At 39.2% G+C, this 18067-nt stretch overlaps 1 protein-coding gene across 1 annotated transcript; it reads left to right on the top strand.

The window, feature by feature from the left end:
• The first annotated feature begins 1075 nt into the window (after nucleotides 1-1075).
• LOC6570214 lies at nucleotides 1076-17449 on the top strand. The gene is made up of 11 exons (XM_001996431.2): nucleotides 1076-3018; nucleotides 5550-5698; nucleotides 9563-9732; nucleotides 10234-10506; nucleotides 10625-10721; nucleotides 10887-11014; nucleotides 11554-11696; nucleotides 12510-12632; nucleotides 15358-15469; nucleotides 15672-15853; nucleotides 16407-17449. Exons 1-11 carry the CDS (start codon nucleotides 1171-1173, stop codon nucleotides 16812-16814), a joined length of 3633 nt encoding a protein of 1210 aa, XP_001996467.2. The 5' UTR covers nucleotides 1076-1170; the 3' UTR covers nucleotides 16815-17449.
• The last annotated feature ends 618 nt before the right edge of the window (nucleotides 17450-18067 follow it).

The raw sequence follows: 18067 nt of genomic DNA, 5'->3' as shown, positions 1-18067 counted from the left end.
GCGGTAAATCAGCATGTGCAAATGGTCCATAAGTCCTCCATTGTCATTGTTAACGGCTTTGGCAATTATTTAATTGTGATTCTAAACGCAATTGCATGTTCAAATTGGCAATTGAGTGTGGCTCTTGTGGCTGTCTTATTATTATCCTGTTCCCATAATCTAATCATATATTCGACCCACTTATTACTATGCACTCTGCGTTAGTATCTGAATGTCTGAATATCTGAATATTTATATTGGTTGGCTCTCTTTTCTGAATGCATAATGATGCATTTTGATTCGAAATTACATATTCAGGTCATCGTTGTATTATTTCAATAGCGCTCAATATTAAAAATGTTGTGTTTAAAATGAGAAAGTATTCCATAATTCGATCTAATTGAGCGTATAAGTGCTGTAGCATCACTTATAAAAATAAATGCAAAAACTGCTGAAAATATATATAAATAAACATTTCATTTGAGTTGTGATAATAAAGTTTAGAATTTGATTTTTTTACAAGCTGCATTGAAAATTGATTACTGATTTCAATAAAATAATACTTTGTATGTTTATATTTGATTTGTTGCAGTTATTGAAACGTCCGCATGAGCTGGGGCAGATGAAGGAGCTTCAAGAACAACAACAGCACCAACTCAACAGACAACATTTTTAATAAGAAAACAACTTGTAAGCTTCACACAGCAACCAGAGCCACTCCTGGCACAAAATACACTTTCCAAAATGCCAACTATGAAAATACTGGTGGCTAAAATATGCATTTTAACATTGGTAATTGTGAATGTTGTTGGCGTAACATCGGCAGAAGCAACAACACCATCAATTACAACAACAACAACAACAACAGCAACAGCAACAGCAATGCCAACAGCAATACCAACTATAACTAATGACTCTCATAGCAGCCACGCCTTCAAAGTTTCAGAGGAAATACAAATTGGGGTTGTGGGTGCACCACTCACCACATCCACGTCCACGTCAACGGCCACGCCCACAACAACAGCCACAACCAGCACACCGACAACAGCGGCAACAGCAGCAGCAACAACAACATCAGCAGCAGCAGCAGCAGCAGCAACAACAACATCAGCAGCAGCAACAACAACATCAGCAGCAGCAGCGTCCATCGTCAACGGAAATGAAGCCGGCAGTCAAATCAGCAATGGCGAGATGGCAGCTGCAACAGCAACAGCGGCAACAACCACAACGGAAGCTGCAGATGCAGCCACCGAAACAACAGTAACAGCAACAACAACAACCATGCCAGAAAGTGAGGCAACAACGGATGCAGCAGCCACAACGACGGATAAGTTAATGACGACAAACGTGCCGCCACTTGCATCGCTGGGCAGCGTTTTTGACAGACTCTATCGGATCAAGCTGAGCCAGCCAGAGTCAGAGCCAGAGCCAGAACCGGAGCCGGAGCCGGATAACTCTGAACCGGACTCCGATTCGGAGTCGGATATTGAACACGATGCTGATACTTTAGCAGCGCGCTTGCAAATGCAAATGCAGGCAGCGGAATCATATCAGGTGGCCGAAACGCTAGCCGATCTTAATGAGGATGAACGGAAGCGCTATGGTGTCCTCTTGGCCCAACAGCCGGTGGCAAGTAAGCTCAACATTGTCGACTTGTATCCGCTGCAACTGCAAGACTTTCAGCCCATATTGCGTGGCAATACCAATAATGATGAGCAGCAGCAGCAGCAGCACACGGTTTTCACACGGCCCGATAATGCCGAGGAGTATCGACAGAATCTAATGCCCAATGAGGTGGAAATGCAAGCAGTTGTCAATCAGCTAACAACAAGGAATCCAACTGCAATCCCAGTAGCAACAGCAGCAACAGCAGCATCAGCAACAGCAACAACAACAGCAGCCCCATTGCTAACTACTACGTCAAGCTATTTTACCGGCAAATTGCTGGCTGAGCAGGATGACTTAATAACGGAAATCGAGCGTAAGTTTCAATTGAAAGAAACCACAACCACAGCAGCAGCAGCAGCAGCACCTACGGATGCATTGCCCAAATTGGCACCTGGCGATAGCTTCATTGATCGGCGTGTAAAGAAGAGCTTCGAGTTCCCAATGCAGCATCGGGCTAGCGATGTTATGGCGCTGCCACACATTGACTTTGCCAACACCAAGTTTAATACGGATGCAAATGATAGCCCCAATGCCAGGATATCCTCGATAGCAGCATCCGCTTCAGCCGCTGTTGCGTCACATCCGGAATTCTCCACGACCAAGTTCTACAACAGCAAAGAGTTGTACAACGAAATGTTGTCGATAAATAATAAACGCAAGTTAATGAAAGAAATTCCTACAACGTCAGAGGCAACTGCAGGCAGCAGCACCACCACAAGCAGCACCAGCACCACCCCCAGCACCAGCACCAGCAGCAGCAGCATCAGCAGCATTATAAAGTCATTAAGGACCACAGCGACGAGCGAAGGGTTGCGGCAAAGTTCGGAGCAACTGCGTCAACGTGAACTCATTAGAGCAAGCGAAACCACAAAGTTGGATGGGAGCAGCAGCTCGACAACACCAATGCCAACGCGACGCGTGACTTTGACGTCCACAGTGGAAAGTTTTGACAGCGCAACAACAGCAAGTACTTTGACTGGCAGTACAGTGAAGCCAAGAAAATACGAGAAGGAGCTTAAGCGAGCTAAATTATTGCTCAAAGCTCTAACGCCACCCGTTGTCGATAAACAGCAACAGCAGCAACAACAACAGCAACAGCAGCAGCAGCAACAACAGCAACAGCAGCAGTTTGAGAAACTTGAAGTGGTGGCAGCCAAAGTCAAAATAACAGCGACTGCCCCAACGAACATGGAAAGAGCTCATCAGGCCGCTAATCTTACTAAATCGGCTTCAAAGCCAATTGGGCGGCCGCGTATTTTAAGTCGCCTGCAGGAGAAAATCAATTCGCTTGAATGTGACATTCAAAATGTGCCCCAGGACTCGCATCTGTGGCGTGGCAACGAAACGCACGAGCTCCTTCTGCCCATTGTGGTAAGTTCCAAGAAAAACAAGTTCACGTTCTTCACTAAGGTAATCTAGTTGAGCGTGTTCGACTAGTAGTTATCCTATATGCAGATGCTGCCATACGCTCAACACACTCTCCACTTTTGGCTTTCAACTTTATGCCTCTTACAGTTGCCGATTATATGATAGACAGACAAACAGTCGGACAGTCGGAGAGAAGTTTATGACTGAGCTCGTCAACCTAATCAAGAGTATACATAATTTATGAGGTCGGATATGCCTTGTTCTGTGCTTGGCTGTTACCAGCATTTGCACAATTTCAGGGCACCCTTTGTACCGACTTTTATTTGCTAGAGGGAATAAAAAGTCAGCATTAATGTTATGCAAAGCACACATTGAACCTTTTTATACTCTCTACCTATAAGATTCGTTCAAAAAAAGGAATATACAATTTTGGGCACATAAATTTGCTGAGTTACAGAGTCACCTCTATAAAGTCTAAAGTTAATATGTCGCCGAGTAAAAAAGTTATTAACCATAAATACGAATATAAATTGCATTTACAAGCAACTGAGCACTGAGTAAGGCCTGAGTAAAGGTCATCTCCTAGTCGAATTGACTCGCTTCCTGCCATCTTACCTTTTTTTTATAAGTATTTTGTTGAAGTTAACATAATGCTGGCACGTTTTAATTAAATGCATGACAAGCAGAAAAAGCTTAGCCCACTTTTACTGATCAAAGGTAAACAGAAAATCAATTTGGTTGTTTTTTTGTATTTTATTAACGTAGCAAATGAATGTGGGCTGTAAAAAGCAGAGGGCGACTTTCAGATGTTGTTAATTAAATGGCTTTTGAACACACTTAAAAGGCAATATCAAAGTCCAGTTAAACATAGCCTTGGGAATGCCCATTGTGTTTGGATCTTTTTTCAAAAGGCTGTACTCTCTGATATGGCTTGATTTATGGCAAAATAAACAGGACATGCAAAGGACACATGCAGAAAACATGGCTGGCTGTTATACGAGCAGCTGGGGCTAAACATTGAATGGCCCTTTTACGTTTTGTAGTTTCACAACAACAGCTGAAACTACATTATTTGTTTTACATTTTATATTCGCATTTCATTTTTATATTCAAACAGAAGGGACTCCTTAGTATTTCCGTTAACTTGTTTGGGCTGCTTCCTTGTCACACATGTCACATGGATATGGCCAAATAAAATGCCAATCAATAATTTCTCTTGGCAAGCAAATCAGCTTGCTGACTGGATAACTCAAGAAACGATTACCTTTTTTTTTCATCTTTCTTTCTTGTTTTGGGTTGATTCGAGAATCCCAAATGTTTGCTTTCTGTCTGAGTGATTGACTGTGCTGTTATTGGTTGTTTACCCGTTAACAAAAGTCCTTTATATTGCTTGTTATGTCTGATTAGATGGTATGGTAAGCTGTGACATCTGAAATTAGCCAAGTTATTAATAATAAGCGAGCTTTTGTCGAGAATGTCCGCTTATGAGATATCAGGGATAACCAAACAAAGCTTAGTTTTTGTACATGCAGAAGTATGTTAGAAGGTGTCCCTTCTTGTTTTTATATTATCCTTTGCATACCGAACAATAAAAGGCAAAAGCATCGTACATTTTATATCCGATACAAGCCATTAAAATGACGTAAATTTCAGCACTGACAAATCCTTGGAGCAAATAAAAACTAAACCGCCTCAAATTGAGCAAGAAATTTGTAAATTTGCAAACGAGACCCTAACAGATGGCCACAAACACACAATTGTATACCCTGGCGGAGGGCATTCTGAATTTGTCACCAACTGTGTAACACATCCAAGAATACATATAAATATTTATAAAGTACGTATACAATCGACCAATAAATGAGTGGTTGTTGTATGTGGGCCAAGGCCAGGGTGTTTAGTCCTTCGGCAGCCCGGAGATAACTGTTCTTTATTGTTATTGTAACGGATGTTCGGTGCTCATGGCCAGCTTGTGTGTGTGGTTTGACCCAAACTAATAAAAAGTATAATCATTCAGTGGATCTATGCATATGGTTTGGATTAAATGCTTGCCTCATATCAGCCGCCTTAGCCGGATTTTGGCCCAGGAAATAAACATAAATCCCGACACCGGCACACAAAACGAAATGAACCTTGGACAAAGTTTATTAGCTTCGACGTGGTTAGTATGTAAATTTGTTAGGCTTTACTTACTAACAAAAAAAAAAGAATGAGAAAAATAAATAAATAAAATAAAAGGAGACAGGACACAACTCTGCTTTAGAGAACGACATGAAACTAAAATTAGAAAAGTTGTTAAATTATTCAGTTAACCGTTTTCAGTTTTTACATTTGCCATTTTGCCTTGGTTTGCTGGGCTTTTGCGGTAAGCAAACCACACCAAATGCCGACCGAAAAAAGCAACAGACCTTTTAGTCCCCTTTGACTGTTAACTTTCAGAATAAAACACATTTGCGGCTTTAGTTCCAAACCCCATCCTTATTTCATTGCCGATAATATTTAACTAGTAATTTCATCATTCTCCTCTCTCCCAGTCCACCAAACATTGCAAACCCGGCGAGCAGTGTGCTCCCAACTTTCTCACGTGGGATGGCGAGGCCGAAATCCAATCCGGTGATATTTTGATTGTCGAAATCAATGATGCGATGCTGTACACGGCCAAAAAGGAGAACAGCACCAACAGGTAAATATGATATGAGAGCACTTATAGCTTGTGTCTATCTTTATTTGTACATTGTAATCCTGATTGACTAATTGGGTAATTGTGGATCAACTTCCAGCTAAAAGTTGACTTCTTGTAATGTTCTAGTTGCTTCTGTTTCGTATTCACAACACTCATGAAACGTGTAATTAAAAGTGATTAAAGTTTACTGCGATGCATTTTTTTCCATGTTGAATTTAAATGAAGGCAAACATTAATTTTTTTGATTGCTTTATTTTTTTTTTGCTACCACATGTTTGCAGCAAGAGTAATTATCGCTAAGTGAGTAATCTAAACACAGTTTTTAGACCGTGAACCTTGGGGAATTGATGCTGTAGCAAATGTTAACGCAACGTGATGCAAACAAGTTAAAACGTTGTTGCCGTAAATTATAACCGATTTAGCTATACTCTGTATTTAAGTGGAAAGGAGCATACCATGCGGATATCATGTTGTATAAGATTAAAGTCAAAGATGCTATTTTAAATACAAAATACAGTTCCATTTCCTTCGGGAACTGATTATAGAAATTTCAATCAACCTTCACTGTCTGAATGGATTTTATTCTTTCATTTCTCGAAGTATTATTCGCACGCAATTGTGAATTAATTTTTATTAAAATTTCAATTGATGCCGTTGTGCATGTGCACACATCCGTGCGTGTTTGAATGTACACTCAGAGAAGTATCGTCCTGAATCTTAGAAAATTCCCAAAGCTCACCAAAGCTCAAAGAAAGAATATGTCTAATTTCCAGCTTTTTTGTTACTTATATTTCCATTAAAAATTATTACTTTACAATTTTATAAACATTTTAGAGAGTTTATAAATTTATTTAATATACTTTGATAAAAAAAAACTTATGATTATACGGAAATTGTAACCCATGAGCCTTCCATTGCTGTTTGTTGGGCTTCTCAAACTTTATACTTAAATTGAGGAGTCGAGAAAGTAAATTAAATTACTATTTTCTTAATTTTATGAATATTTTTATATGAAAACTACGATTTCTTTTCTTCATTTTTGACAAATATTTTCTCTTCTTAAGAAATATAGTTTTGAAAAATAATAAAGCATTTCAAACTTTTATAAATTTGTTTCGAATATATTGTAAATATTTAAAAAAAAAAACCAGCACATTTGATTTGTTTTCAGTGCGACTTTCAATGTGCCACATTTCTGGCCAATTTTCGCTGAGTGTACATATTTAGAAGTGCGTACTCATTTTCATAGAATTCACCGCTATTGTGTTATGCTGTTAACAGCCAAATTGTCCATCGATCGTTGCTATGACAGCTATATAAAGCAGATGTAGGCTTTTCGCCTCTGCTGACTTTATTATTTATGTGTCTATTTAAAGTACGCTTTAATGCTCATTGAGACGTGTGTGTTCTACAGCTACAGCTTATTATATAAAACATTAGGGGCGTTTTATTGATTTTACTTTAGCACATTTTGCGCAGGGGCGCCCTAATAGTGTGTCTTTGTGTGTGGGTGTGTGCCTATGTGTGCTTGTGTGTGTGTGAGTGTGTGTGTGTGTGTTTAGCTGACTGGTGGGCTTGGTGCATAGAGCAGTCAGTCCACCTAACAGTTCCACAGGTCGCTATTTGGTGTGGCTTCGACACGTTTTGCCATTACCATGCCCTTTTTACAGTTTATTAAATTGTTTTTTTATTTTTTTGTCCTTCCTTTATGTCTGCTCGTTCTCCTTCCACACGCATTTTGCCATTACTGCTCGATATGCTTGTGAGTGTGAGTGTGTGTGTGTCAGTGTGTCTGAGTCTGTTTGTGTGTGTGTATGTATATTGCATATTTTTGTTTGCTTTCCTTCATTTATGTATATTTTTGTGTATTTTTTGTTTACGTTATAGCGCTGGTAAATCTCTTACAAACTGCTTGAATTAATGCTAGTCGGTTGCTTTTCTAGTCCCTGGATTTTACTCAGCCCACCTACGAGCAAACTTTCCGCTGACCATTAGTCATTTTGCGGGTCAGAGAACGGGTATCAAGAGTCTCATAAAAAAAAAAATAATACGAAAATGTGCGGAGCTCAGCTGCTGGACCCTTTGCTGTTAAAAGGTTGTGGCAATTATCACGTTTCTCTTTTCGTTTTTTGCTGCTGTCTCCTGTTACACTTATCTTTATCGTGGTCCACGCTACACACACACATGTACACCAATAAACTTTTGAGTTGAAAAAAAAAGAGAAAATAAATAAATTGCAAGCTCGTCAAAAAAGATAGGCGCCGCTCTTTGAACTCTGTGTTGAACTTTGCGCGTTGGCGCAAATTAGCCTGAAGGCTCCATAATTCAGCGCATAAGTTCAATTTAAGTTGCTTGGGGCCAAATGGCGAACCGTCCGTCACAAAGACTGCTGGCTGCTGGCTGCTGTCTGCTGTCTGCTGTCTGCTGGCTGTTGACTGTTGTTGTATATTCCGCCAAGACCACACAACAATTTGGTTACGTGTGAGAATTGTGCAAGTTGTAGAATGAAGCAGGACAACAAAAAAAAAAAAAAAACGTAGCACACAATTGAGCGTGAGCAAAATAAAAAGTTAAGTAAAATGAAAAGTTGCCAACTATGAAAATGAGATGTCAAAAAAGTTTTTATTATCGATTTAATATGTGTGTGTGGGCGCCACAAATAGGGAACAGGCTATGGCCAGGGATATGGAGAGCGAAGGAGCACAGCTAACAAATGTGTGCCACCAAAAAAAAAAAAAAAATAGCAAGCAAGCAAATAAAAAAAAAAAATCAAAACGTTGTGAACGTGAAGCAAGTGAGATTGCAAATAGATTGCAAAGTGCTGGAAGTGAAAAGTTTTGAGGTCCCACTTTTCAATCTTCGCCCCTGCATTGTTATACCCACTGAGACTGACAGTGACACAAAGTACATTGAGAATTCCATTGACCTTTATTTTTGGTCCAAATATTTGAAGTGGCATATTGCTATTATGCAATTGAGTTTTATTGTCATTATCCACTTACTTTTAATACGAAATCAATTGGTTTATGTGCACAAGAGAAGGGTCCGAAATGAGATCAGTTTCGAGGGGAATTCCCTCTTTTTTTACATCAACCTATATATGTCCAATAAACGCTTGTAAACCGCAGGCAATGGAAAAACGCATTTACTTTTTGGCTGCATGCTGTTTGCGATATTGCAAAGTTTTCGTATTTGTTGGTGACATGTGGTTTTTGGGACACTGTGCTGTGATATCAGAACGCGAGGTGTGAGTTTAGAAAGGTGAAAAACTTTGCACAGCCTGTGGCTGTTTGCTTAGAGTTTTCAGCCATTTAATGGCATGAAAATAAAATTCCAAACAGGACTACTTTAATTATTTGTTTTACTTAATCAAACAATACAATACGCATACCTACTTGATTAAAGTACTTGTTTGTTTTTTGGGCTGCAAATTGGAGTGCACATAAAAAAGAGCAATTATTGTATTTATTTATAGGCAGTTTAAAGTTGGCTAGTTATCCCCACGGTGGTCGTGAGTAACATTCAACGACCGAATATTAAGGAGATGCTCATAAATAGTTGCCAGCTAATTTAATTTCCGCCTTGCGCTATTTCATTTCCGCCAGCAAAGTGGCCAAGCAATGCTTATAAATAAATTTCAATTAATTACGTACACAGCAAGATGAAAGACAAGAAAACGCCTGAGTGCACCATCATATTTATAACTTACTTAACCTCTCTCTCTCTCTCTCTCTCTCTCTCTCTTTCTATTTCTCTTTCTCTTGCTCTTCCTTTTTATCTTTCTCGTTGTGTAACCCGCATTCTTCATATTCCATTCTGCTCTACGGCATACATTCAACATTGCTTCAATCAATTCAACTGTAGCCAAAGCGCCGCCCATGCCGCCCAGGTCTACCAAGTGACGCGTTCGGGACACGAACATTGCGATGTTACCGAAGGTGTGCTCCTGGACATAACGCCGCTGGTGGTAGATGGAAGGAAACTGGTTACACTGTATGATAAGGACCTCACAGAGGGAGTCAACTTGTTAATTGGTAAGTAGACCTCGCCTCAAAACGTTCATTAACGTGTTTGCCCAGCTGATACTCTTGCTGAGCACGCTCAACTCTATGTACCATCTTAGTTCATCTTTGATAAAAAATCAGCATCTAATTAAGCAATTAAAGTTTACATTTAATTTGTTTTAAATACTCGAACATATTTCGAATCTCGTCGGAATATAAAACACTTGAGCTGCCAGCGAAAAACATATGTAAAATATACAAAGACATCAGCAAACAATGACAATTAATGCATTTGTATATTGAGATTATATTTAATATATATTTTTATTAGCTGCCAGCCAGTTCTAGTTAAATTGTGTATACAAATATTGATAGAGTATCAGTGCTGCGACTTGACTATGCCATATTAAATTTCTTGTTTTTCATTTGCCTCTGCGGCAGTTTTTAGCCTAGACCGGGCGACTTTAATTAATTTCACAACCCTTACACTTTTTTATTTCATCTCTTTTTTTTTTGTACATGCATCAATAGTGGTGTCCGAGCTGTGGGGAGCACAATGTGTACGCCTAAAGGTGACCACAAAAACCGACAATTGTGGCGAGAACGCCGACTGCTCCGGCAAGGGTATATGCTATTCGAACGGCATCATGGAGGAGTATGAGTGTCAGTGCTGCAGCGGTTTTGCGGGTCCCCATTGCGAGGAGATCGATGCCTGCAACCCCAGTCCCTGTACCAACAATGGCATTTGTGTGGACCTCTCGCAAGGACACGAGGGCAACTCGTATCAGTGCTTGTGTCCATATGGTAAGGTCATTAGTGATAGGGGCTCACCCATGCCCGTCCATTACCCGCGCTGTAAGCTAATTGTGTTAATCCGCTTAAATCCCCATTTGGGTCCGTACATCTTTTGTTTCCGACACAGGCTATGCGGGCAAAAATTGTCAATATGAATCGGATCCATGCAATCCGGCCGAGTGTATGAATGGTGGCAGCTGCGTGGGCAACTCAACACATTTTCGGTAAGTGAACGCTGTCTATTCCTAAAGCTAAGACAAACTTTGACTCGCATTCTCATATTTTATTCAATCGAAGTTAAGGCTCTTTCAATCAAAAGAACTGGACGTCCAAATACCCCCAAAAAACTCATCTAATAATATGTATACAAATTGATATGTATTTGACAGGTGCGATTGTACACCGGGATATACGGGTCCAGTCTGCCAGCACAGCCTGAACGAATGCGAATCCTCGCCCTGTGTCCATGGCATTTGTGTGGACCAAGAAGATGGTTTTCGCTGCTTCTGTCAGCCAGGTAAGTAATAGAGTTTTGTGTGCCCATTTCTTTTAATTTAAATAACCTTATTCAAACACCTCAAGTGAAAGTAAATTTGAAACGTTGATGAATATTTCAATTATTTGAAATAAGGAAATCAATGTCTGCCAATTGTCAAATGTCAATTGTCAACTGTCGATTGTCAACTGTCGATTGTCGATTGTCGATTTCTATGTTAATTTCAGTACGCATCCACAAATTTTGAACGAAATGTGGCAATATAGTCGGCACTAAGGCACATAAATTATTTCATTGGCACAAACACAATTTGCATAAATCGCCCCCAATCACAATGAAAATAAAATGAAAAGAAAGAAATGAAATGAAATGAAAGGAAAAGAAAAGAAAAGGCATCGATTGGGTGCCCCAAAACTCCAAAGTTGCCAACTCTTGAGTGTCACACGCAGCCAGTTCTCGTTGAAATTTCCATTTCATTTGCTTTGCACATTTACATTACACCCAACTACACACTTAACACCCTCCCTCCTCATTTCTCACACCATTTTGAATGCTTGCAGGCTTTGCCGGCGAACTGTGCAACTTCGAGTATAATGAATGTGAGTCGAATCCGTGTCAAAATAGCGGCGAATGTATCGATCACATTGGGAGCTATGAGTGCCGCTGCACCAAAGGCTATTTGGGCAACCGTTGCCAAATGAAGGTGAGTGCCAAATACAAAAGTCAGGCAAGGCTACAGCCACACAATCTGAATTTCATCTTGAGTATATGCGAATCAATAAACCACAGAATAAAAAATGTGCATCTTATATAAGTTGGATGGCGAAAGTATTTTATGGTGTACTCAACAAAATTAAACAAAACAATTATCTTATGCAAACGAGTACGAAGACTCACAGTTGAATAAGGCATTCACACAATTTCGTATTCAGGCAGCGTCATAATGTTTCAATCATAATTAACAATTTATCTTATCTTATCAAGATGTAATTTCTCAAAAGCCAGTCACTTTTCCTCAGAGATACTTAACACCCCTGTGTAAATATGTATAATTGAAAATGAAGCAATATGCCAGCTGTCTGAGATGTGCAGAAGATTAAATACTCTTCTCATTCTTGATAAATTGTCCATGTATGGCTGGGTTCAGTGTGTATCTCCTAGTGCATTCGGATTCTATTTGATTTATATGGAAATTTGCTTGCCCAAAAAGATATATGCCGAAAAGTATGCTTGAAGATATTTTACAAAAAAAAAAAGATCATCTTCAACAAGGGTATTCCTTGGAAGAGAATTTATCATCTGTCGATGCAGAGGATATGGACGCTGATTCATTAAATTTCCTTTCGCTGATATTTGCATAACACATATATGCATATGCCAATATGGCTGAGAGATACACACAAACGTTCTGTGAGGGGGGGAAGGGGGGAAATACAATTTTGGCATATTTAATGGAGAGTGGCTTTTACCATATGCTTTGAGTTTTTCGCATGCAATTGTTCTCCATTTGTTTTAGGTTGATTTCTGCGCCAATAAGCCGTGCCCCGAAGGACATCGCTGTATTGATCATGGAAATGACTTTAGCTGCGAATGCCCAGAAGGTCGCAACGGACCGGATTGTAATCAAATGCCACGAACGGTAAGTCATGATTTATGCACTGAAAGCTTGCGCTCTTCGCCCAAATGGCTTCCTGTTAAGACCGGGCGGTTTACTCTACAAACAGTGGATGGCAAATGGTGGTTTTGGGTTGGGTTGGGTTGGGTTGGGTTGGGGTATTCAGGCTGCGGAGGTACTGGACATGCCACCTCTAGGTGCATAACAAAAAGCCCAAAACACACACACAATTTGCTGGCATCGAACTAAAATCTTAATATACACACACATATTGACACAGTTGTACGACATGCATATACAATGTGTGTGTGTGTGTGCTGTGTGTGTGTGCTGTGTGTGTGTGTGCTGTGTGTGTGTGCTGTGTGTGTGTTCTGCGTGTGTGTGCTGTGTGTGTGGGTACGTGTGTTGAATATAATGGTTTAAGCTTCTGCCCAATGCCAGTTTGTAATTGTAGTCCGTTTCGTTGGCTATTGTTAAATGTTGTTGGCTTGCATTCGTGTTCTGTGTATTTTAAGCTGATTTACGTCTTTACAGTGTTTTCCATGTTCCACTTCTAGCTGCAATCAGTTAATGTGTGCTCAGCTTAAGGCTCTCTGGGGACAAAGAAAAAGTATCATTGCTATTAAAATATATAAATTAAATGATGCAATTTCCCAAAGTGTCAAAGATTTCTGCCGCTGACAAACAAGATAAATGAGCTTGGCTCTCAGGCTTCTATGGCAATTAATATATTTCGCATTTGTTCTATTGGAAAAATGTAGTACTTAAATAATTGAAATTGGAATTGGGTTAGCTAAAAGCCCTACGAGGGCCAAGAATTTTTTAATATTTATTTAAATTTAAAATAAAGATACGAATTAAGTTATGCAAAATGAAATGGAAGACATTCTATTAAAGATGTCAGATAAATAAATCTGGGAGTATTGAAATGTAAAATGGTTCAACTGTTATTGCAGAGTTGGGGAAACCCAGAAAACCCCAATCAGACTAAATAATGAGAAACAATAATAAGGACAAGCATATTTCTAAATATTCCACTTTCACTAATTTGTAAAATCTGAACCGATTTTCAAAAGCAATTGTTTTTAGTTGGTCATGTTTTGCCATACTAACACTATGCGAATTCCGCTCAACATTCTGCTTAACACTTTTATGCTTTTTCTAACCAAAATTTCTGGTCGCTCTTTGAAATGACATTGCCAAAATCTGACTATCTAACTGTATTTAATTAAAAACTTTGCCTGTGCTTTAAGCAAGACTTCAAGCTATGTTCACTAATTAACTAAGTATACTTTCTGAAAAGCTCTATTCCGGAGAACGAAGGCATGACTGCAACAGAGCTTAATTAAGCCGCACCCACCAAGTCCTTAATAGTTAACAAACAAGCCACTTCATAACATTTAATGAACACTCTATGACTTGATAATTTGTGGTAGCAAAATAGAACTTAACAAAATGTACATAAATTTAGCGTCAGAGCACCATAATTAAAGCTTTGCAGCGATGATGGACATGTCCACTAACCGCAAGTCGAGGCTGCTCAGCAAATCCATCTCCGGAGCGGTTTTTTGAGGCCAGAAAATTGCCAACGACAGACAGACAGACAGGCAGACAGGACGTCAGTGTCAGCAACAGAAATCTACGGTGGGAGTAGTTAGTCTATAGTTAGGAGTTGTGTCTTCCTGCAGTGGCAGGCGGCAGGCGGCAGGCGGCAGCGTTGATGATGCCGCTTGATGTCGGATGTCTGGTTACTGTTTTTGCTGATGAGATGCCTCCACTGGCGGTGTGGCCAGGCACCAGCAAATTAATTACATTTTACTATGGCGCAGAATTATGAGTGCGCGTTAATATTTAACATGCCAGCTTCACACTCACTCTCACACCCAGAGATCCACAAATTAATTGTTAGTTACTATAGCGCAAATATGCGTACGTGTCTGCACTGAGAGAAAAGCCGCTGTTCTATGTTAACGACACTTGATTTACACACACAGCTATCACATATTTTGTGTACCATAAACATAAAAATATATAGAAATTATACAATAAAGTTGTGCAAAAATAACTGGCAAATAAAGTTTATATATTCTTCATCAGCATCATTGGTTTATTTATGAATCTATGTCCGTCTGTCTGTCTATAAGAGCTATATATACCATACTCAGATCAAGTTTATTTCATTTTAGTTATATTTATCAAACTTAGTTATATATCGGTTTTTCATTCTTGATCACATATAAAGTGGGAAGCCAGCGGATCGTACCGGATTCTATATCATATAGTTGTCATAGGAACAATCGACCGAAAGATAAGTTTATCGGTTTCGGTTTTATCGATAACTTCCACCCTAAACGAGATATAGATGAAAATGGAAAAGACACAATTTCATATATAAAGCTGCAAAATGTATTAAAAGATTTATTAAGATTGGTTAACAAAAAGTGTGAACGTTGAAGTGGGGAGTAACCGAGTGCGGAATACTCTGACACCAGTGTGATAACAGCTGTTTACAGGTGACCAATAACCTCTTCGGAGAGTGGAAGGGGTGACTGTTTTTGTTGCAGCTTCAAAGCATAAAAATGGGAGAAAATGGTATACTAAAATTGATCAAATTACCCAGCATTAAACAAATGTGCACTTACAGCTCTGTGTGAGCAGGAGTCGAGCGATCTCGACTACTGCAGTCTTATTTATTTTTCTCTCAGAGTGTATTTATGATAATAGTTAGCAAAAGCGATAACTTTCTCAGTACTTTCAGCAGTGTAGCGTGAATCCGTGCACTCATGGCGGCACCTGCTGGTCGAGTGGGGATAGCTTCTACTGTGCCTGTCGTCCCGGATATACGGGCACAATGTGCGAAGGTAAGTAAGTGTCTATGCTGTGCTTATTAACACGCTGGCTATCCATCTATCCAACTATCCAACTATCCACCAATTCCCCTGCATCCGGCAAATGATATATGCAAAGCTCCCGTGCGACGTATCTAAGCCATGCAGGCCAGTCGCGATTCCCCAAATGGTGCCCAAATGAACTAACCATTTATATTCATTTTTGTGCCTGCAGATGAGTTTGTGGTTGAGACTGTCGTGAGCTCCAGTGAATTTATTGTCGACGATGTGAACGCCAGAAATTTTAATGACAAAACTTTCGGTTCATCGGCTGTGCTTAAGAGTCCCATTGAATTGCATAATGCATATTTTGCGGCTGGTGTTCTGGCGGCCGCAATTTTCATTGTTGCCGTTGTGGTAAGTTTTCGACACGCACACACAATTTACATTTACCCTTTGTCAGGAGACTATATGTAGCACGAGGTGCTGACCAACACCAAAATTGTACATTGCGGTTGTCGAAAGTGCGCAAGATGCCATTACATATTCATATTCATGTTTTTCCAGTTTCTGGATGCTTTTTTTGTTTTTTTAACGTGTGCCGAATTCTTCGACAAAGTTTAATCGAGCAGCAAGTTTACAGAAATATGCAAATGTATGCGCAAAATATCTTCCTAGATAAATTCTTAAAGCAATTGAGCACTTAAATGCTCGCAATTAGTTTTCAAGTCGATTTAAAGTGATTGTAAGGCAATTTACATCGTAATTGTTTTGCAAGTTTTTGTTTTGGTTGACGCTTAAATAATTAATTCGACTTTTGCAGAGATAAACTGTGCAATTAAATTTGCCAAACGAAATTTTGCGTAAACTTATCTTTATTTGCAATCTCTTCGAAGAGAACGTTAAACGAATTTTGAATGCCGTATACCTAATGATTTTTGTGCTCATTTTATCCAACGGTTACAACCAGGTCACTATTTGTCATTGCAACGTGAATCAGACATACCGCAAGTTCTCGACGCGTTCCAGTTCATTTATACCCATTTTGGGTTTCAGTCGGCGACCCAAGTTGCAAGGTGCACTCAATAAACATTGGCTAAGTGGCAAGGGTCTCAATGCGCCCACTGCAGCAACTTCACAGCGTGACGCAACCTCTGCGGCAGCAACAGCAGCAGCAGGCAGCCATCCACAATCGGTGCAGTCGACGCGTCATTTGCCATCCAAGCCAAATGGCAGCAGCTCCCAGACCCAGACAACGCTCGGTGGACAGCTGCAGGAGCGACCATTTCAGCGACACTTGGCCATGAATTTCGAGAATGATATGTACTATACGGTGGACTTTGCTGAGAACTCGCAAAACTCGCCACTAATACAGTGAGAGTCGGCTGTCGACGGAGCCACGGTTGCAGTTGCGACTAACGATGATGGCTGGTTAGTTAAATTTACAAAGGAGCGCCTTTCACAGCAGTAGTGCAACTCTATTACTACTAATAGGTGCTCATTCATTTCGTATCATAATAATAATAATAATAATAATAATAATAATAAATCTTGCAGTAATTCAAAGATTGTCGAGCAAAAACAGTATTGTTATTATTAACTAAAACACACATATTTAAAGTGGTCAGCAAATGAACTTTATGATTACTCTAAATGCATATTTATGGCGAGTATAGCATAATTAATAGGCTTAACATCTTGTGTACTTACTTTACTTGAGTCAATCAAACACACACACACACACACCACAACGTAAATATCAAGTATACGTTGCTTGTGCAACTGAGGTTACACAACACGGATAATGCTTCAAAATTATGTAAATGCGTGTAGTGAGCTGAATATTATGTAATTGCAATTGCAACGTATGCTATTGGATCATTTGCATTATTCAATTTAATGGTGTAATGCGAACGAAGTGCAATTTATTTCAGGAGCGACAGACTTTTATCTAGTTGGTAACATTTTACACATGTTGTTGCTTGCTTTAATGAAACCGCAAACAAAAAATACGCAAAATATTCGTATAAACTTTTTTTTTTTAATTTTATTTGGCTTTATCTGAGAGTGAGTGCATTTATTTATATAATAAATAATTGCAATAAACATTTGTTAAAAAATATGTATGTTGAACAATATCAACCAAATTTTGTTGCCAATTTAATTTGCATAACTTGGTTTAAATTGAATGTTCGTACTTTTGGGCTGGTCTAAATCAATACTAAACTAGTTATAATTAATTTTACTGCACCAATAAATTGAGTTTATTTGCATAGACAAACCATGCGCCGGAAGCAGTTATAAATTAATTTGTGGCATCTACCAAAGATTACTGTCGCTAATTTTTGTGCAGCTCGCAAAAGCCGCGGATGCAAACAGAAGCTGTTATTTAACATTCATTAATTATTAATTAAATTATTAACATAAATTGGAAATTGTTTTCGTTGCTTTCATTGTTCTGTGGCTGAAAATCTATATGTATTTAATATCCGTTTGCATAATATGCTAGATTACAAGTGTGTGTGTCCGTTCACTTTTGTAGTTGATGGGTATTCAATGATTTCAGTGTTGATGCAACGAGAGCTACCCACAACAAATGAGCTCATAAGCCAAAAACAAAATATTAACTTG

Source organism: Drosophila grimshawi, unplaced genomic scaffold (assembly GCF_018153295.1).
Source record: "Drosophila grimshawi isolate 15287-2541.00 unplaced genomic scaffold, ASM1815329v1 contig_1377, whole genome shotgun sequence".
NCBI lineage: Eukaryota > Metazoa > Arthropoda > Insecta > Diptera > Drosophilidae > Drosophila > Drosophila grimshawi.
This window is presented reverse-complemented; position numbering and strand designations above follow the sequence as displayed.

Excerpts from the sequence above, each read along its gene's own strand:
- LOC6570214 (XM_001996431.2), top strand. The coding sequence starts at position 1,171 with ATGGCAGCTGCAACAGCAACAGCGGCAACAACCACAACGGAAGCTGCA. Across the intron at positions 11,015-11,553 it reads TCGCTGCTTCTGTCAGCCAG|GCTTTGCCGGCGAACTGTGC; the intron begins GTAAGTAATAGA and ends GAATGCTTGCAG. Across the intron at positions 12,633-15,357 it reads GTAATCAAATGCCACGAACG|TACTTTCAGCAGTGTAGCGT; the intron begins GTAAGTCATGAT and ends TAACTTTCTCAG.